The sequence below is a fragment of the Elaeis guineensis genome, chromosome 13, assembly GCF_000442705.2.
Source record: "Elaeis guineensis isolate ETL-2024a chromosome 13, EG11, whole genome shotgun sequence".
NCBI lineage: Eukaryota > Viridiplantae > Streptophyta > Magnoliopsida > Arecales > Arecaceae > Elaeis > Elaeis guineensis.
In genome coordinates, this window is record NC_026005.2 from 11,922,426 (window position 1) to 11,926,661 (window position 4,236).

A 4,236-nucleotide genomic window follows, 5' to 3' on the forward strand; every position below is an offset into this window, starting at 1 on the left:
ATTACATTATATGTGAATATTTGAAAATATTTGATTTGTATTAAATCAGCATGAAATATACTTTTATGTTTATTTGCAGCATTATTCTTGAAAATTATATAATATCTGAATTATCTAGTTGAGATATTTGTTACTTACTGGGCTGTCTAGCTCATTACCTTTCTTTCTATTTTTTCAGATTCAGATAATTAATATCGAGCGTGGGACGAAATATTGGGACAGAGCTTTTAGAAGCGGGATTAGCATTGTCAACTTTAATTGAACTTAGATATATTATTTTATTGTTAGCAAAAATTTTATTGGATGTAAGACATTTGATTTAATTACTTGAATTAAAGTTGAATAATAATTATTTGAATTTATTCCGCTGTGATGCATTGATATCGTGATGAGATGCTTTGCATGCTTATGGAGAGAGTTCTTCATGAGTATGCGGCGGTTGCCACGATCCTCGATTCACAATTTCGGGTTGGGGACGTGACATCCATGATGCTTAAAAAATATCGAAGGATGCTGTGCATACTTCGAAAATATCTTTTGAAAGATGAGTAATTGTACGTACATTAAAATATTAAGATAAATAAATAAATAAATTTTAAAATATTTAAATAATTAAGATAAATATTATATAATTATTTTTTTTAATGATCATTTCAACAGTGTCATACGATATTTTTAGCGTACCGTAGAAGATTCTGTTATGATATTCTGAGCCGACCTGATTAACTTCGCGTGGGGGTCAACACCAGAGTCAAGAAAAAAAAAATAAAAAAGGTGGACGGAACAAAGCTACCGGCCCATTTTAAGAAGCATTATTGCAGATCTAGAGCCAGCAACGGGGGAAGAGGGAAAGTGAGCGAGAGAAAGAGAGGAGAGAAAGAAGAGGAGGATGGCAGATGTAGCAATGAGCTTGCTTCTCCGGAAGGTGGCGACAATGCTATCAGAAGAAGCTGATCTGCTGGGAGGCTTGCGGGCAGAAGTAGAGGACATCGAGCATGAACTGATTGGCATGCAGAACTTCCTGACGACGGGCGAAGCAAGCATAGTCAAGAACTGCGTGGACGAGGTGAGAGAGCTGGCTTACGACACTGAGGACTGCATCGATAGCTTCAGGCTCCACATTGCCAAGGAGTCTCGCCCAAAGAAGGAAGACGGGTGCATCTGTTTCTTGGATGAAGCTCTCCACTACCTGAAGACGCTACTGCGGCGCTATCAAATTGCCAAGGAGATCAAGAAGATCAAAGCCAAGGCGGAGCGTCTGCACCAGATAAGGTCAAGGTACCAGACGCTGCCGGGCTCATCGACCCGGCAAGCCTCCTTGCAGAGGAGAAATGATGTCCGATCGGCCGCTCCCTGCGTCGACGAGGACCAGCTCGTTGGCATGGAGGAGAGGAGGAGCAAGCTGATGGAGTTGCTGCGTGGAGGCGACGGCCAGCTCACTGTCATCTCTGTGGTCGGCCTGGGTGGCTCGGGTAAGACCACTGTGGCCTGGAACCTGTTCGAGGACGAAGGGGTGAAGGAGACGTTCAAATACCGCGCTTGGATCGACGTCCCCCAGCAGTCCGATTACCGGGTGCTCCTCCGCAACCTCATACGCCAGCTCCAGCATGACCGGAAGGACCTTTCCCAAGGGCTGGGGTCCATGGCCGAGCTGCAGCTGGCGAACCAGCTCAAACGATTCCTCCGCGACAAGAAGTACATGATAATTCTCGACGATGTCAGGGAGCCGAGTGTCTGGGAACGCATCGCAGGCGCATTTCCCGATTCCAAAAATGGCAGCAGGGTGATGGTAACCTCACAGATTCACAACATCGCCTCTCACGACATTGGCAGTTGTGGTTACCTCACCTGTGTCTACCAGCTGCCGGATCTGCAAGATGACGAGCCGTGGGACCTCTTTCGCAGGAGGGCCTTCCGAGCCAACCCTGGGTTCGCCTGCCCGAAGCATCTGGAAGACGTAGCAAAGAGCATCGTCGAGCGCTGCGCGGGCCTGCCGCTTGCCATCGTGACGGTGGGTGGACTTCTAGCAAACAAGCCTCATACCCGGTACGAATGGAACAGACTTCGCGATGGCCTCATCCCCGTGCTCCAGAGCAACGACCGGCTCGCAAGCGTGCAGAGGATCCTGTCACTTGGCTATGATGATCTACCAGCACATCTCAAACCCTGTATCTTGTGCTTCGGCGCCATGCAGAAGTTCAAACAAACACGGCTGATGAGGATATGGACCGCTGAGGGATTCGTCCAAAGCGTCGAGGGCAGGACACCGGAGGATGTTGCCATGGACTACCTCAAAGAGCTCGCCAACCGGAGCATGGTTCAAGTGTCAGAGTTGGAGCCGCCTGGACGCCCCACCAAAATTTGTCGTGTTAATGGCTTTATGCATGAAATCCTCAAATTCAAGTGCGTGGAACATAGCGCGTACACACTCCTTGACGGCCAGCACGACGGAAACAACAACCAGCATGGTCTGGCATCACCGGAGCCACCGTCTCGCAAGATCCGGCGCCTTCCAGTTAACAGTTCACAAATGTATCGGGATATGGCGTCTCTGCTGCAGCGCACCGACTGCGCCTCCAGCGTCCGCTCCCTCATCATTGCAATTCGAGATCAAACTGATCCAATTCCAGTCCCCTCTCCTGAACTCTCTAACAAATTCGTGATGCTGAGAATGTTGGATCTGGAGGGCACCAACGTCAGCGGGCTTTCAGGCCTGATCGCTTCCTGCCGTCTTCTCAGGTACTTGAGCCTGAGAGATACTAATCTGGATAGTCTACCAAAGTCACTGGGCAAGCTCCTCAACCTGGAAACGCTGGATCTCCGAGGCACCCGAATCACAAGACTGCCGGCCGAGGTCATCAAACTCCACCGTCTTCGACATCTACATGTCTCCTGTCCGACCTCGTTAGATCGGGCACCGAGAGACATTTCGCTTGCAGGATGGTACGAATTGTTGCCGCAGCCGGGCGTGAGTGCTCCCCTTGGTGTCGGGGGATTGACAGGCCTGGTGAAGCTGGCTCTGTTCGACATTGGCCACGGCGATGGCGTGGTGGGGGAATTGCGAAATTTGACGCAGCTGAGGAAATTGGGCGTTCGCTGCATCAGGAAAGATGATGGGGAGCAGCTGTGTGCTGCTATCGAAAAAATGAGCTGCTTACGCTCCCTGGTCCTTCACTCGGTGGGTACCGATGAGCCTCTCCATCTGCAATCCTTGTCCTCTCCTCCTCAGCTTCTCGAGCATCTATCTCTGGTGGGGCCGCTGGGGAACCTGCCAACCTGGGCTCGATTGCTGTGCTCCACTGTGAGGATAGACCTCGTAGGGTCTCGTTTGATGGATGACCCGTTTGATGCCTTTCAAGGCCTGCCAAATCTAACGCATCTCTCCCTGATTGACGCGTTTGCTGGAAGGCATCTATGTTCAAGTTACGGAGGATTCAAACGGCTCAAGATGTTACATCTTTCCTGTTTGAATGGGTTGGAGTCGGTGACAGTGGCGGACGGGGCCATGCCAGCTCTCGGACAGCTGTCCATATGGTACTGCGGGGGATTGGAGCAAGTCCCATCGGGTATTGAAACCCTCACAAGTCTGGAGGAGCTTCAGTTGCTTGGAATGCGTGAGGAATTTTTACGCAAGCTGACGGATGGAGGGACAGACAGAGGGAAGGTCGAGCATATCCGGCTGATCAGGATGATCATGCAATTGCAGGATGGTAGTTGGCGTCATTTGGTAGACGTGGACCTTTCGGACATAGAGGGGGAAGCAGAAGAAGGCGGACGACGACGAACAAGAGGAACTTTTTTGGAGCACCGAAGCGGAGAGATTATTAAATGGACCCGGTTTAATTTATAGGAAGTATTCGGAGTTAATTTATAATTAAGTTTATCATTAATATTAGTAAGTTTAAGGATCATGTAGCTCAAATATTTAATATATTATAGATTTCAAAAAATTATGTAATTTTTTGATCAAAGAGTTAGTATTTAATATGTTATGGAGATCAAAAAGTAAACTAAGACTTATATAGAGATTAAAAGGATGTTTGATTCGTCATCGAAATCGAAATGGATTGAAATGAAAATTTGAACTATCAAGTTCCCTGTAGCTTTTGGTTCATGACCGAAATCGAAATCAAAATCAATATCGGAATGAAAATTTGAATCTATAGGAGAGAGTGTGGATTGAGTTTTAAATAGATTGGGTCATTCTCATTCCACTCTAGAATCGAAATCAAAATG

At 47.8% G+C, this 4,236-nt stretch overlaps 1 protein-coding gene across 1 annotated transcript; it reads left to right on the forward strand.

The window, feature by feature from the left end:
* The first annotated feature begins 817 nt into the window (after window positions 1-817).
* LOC105056671 (disease resistance protein RPM1) lies at window positions 818-3,971 on the forward strand. The gene has a single exon (XM_010938960.4). It carries the CDS (start codon window positions 890-892, stop codon window positions 3,848-3,850), a length of 2,961 nt encoding a protein of 986 aa, XP_010937262.1. The 5' UTR covers window positions 818-889; the 3' UTR covers window positions 3,851-3,971.
* The last annotated feature ends 265 nt before the right edge of the window (window positions 3,972-4,236 follow it).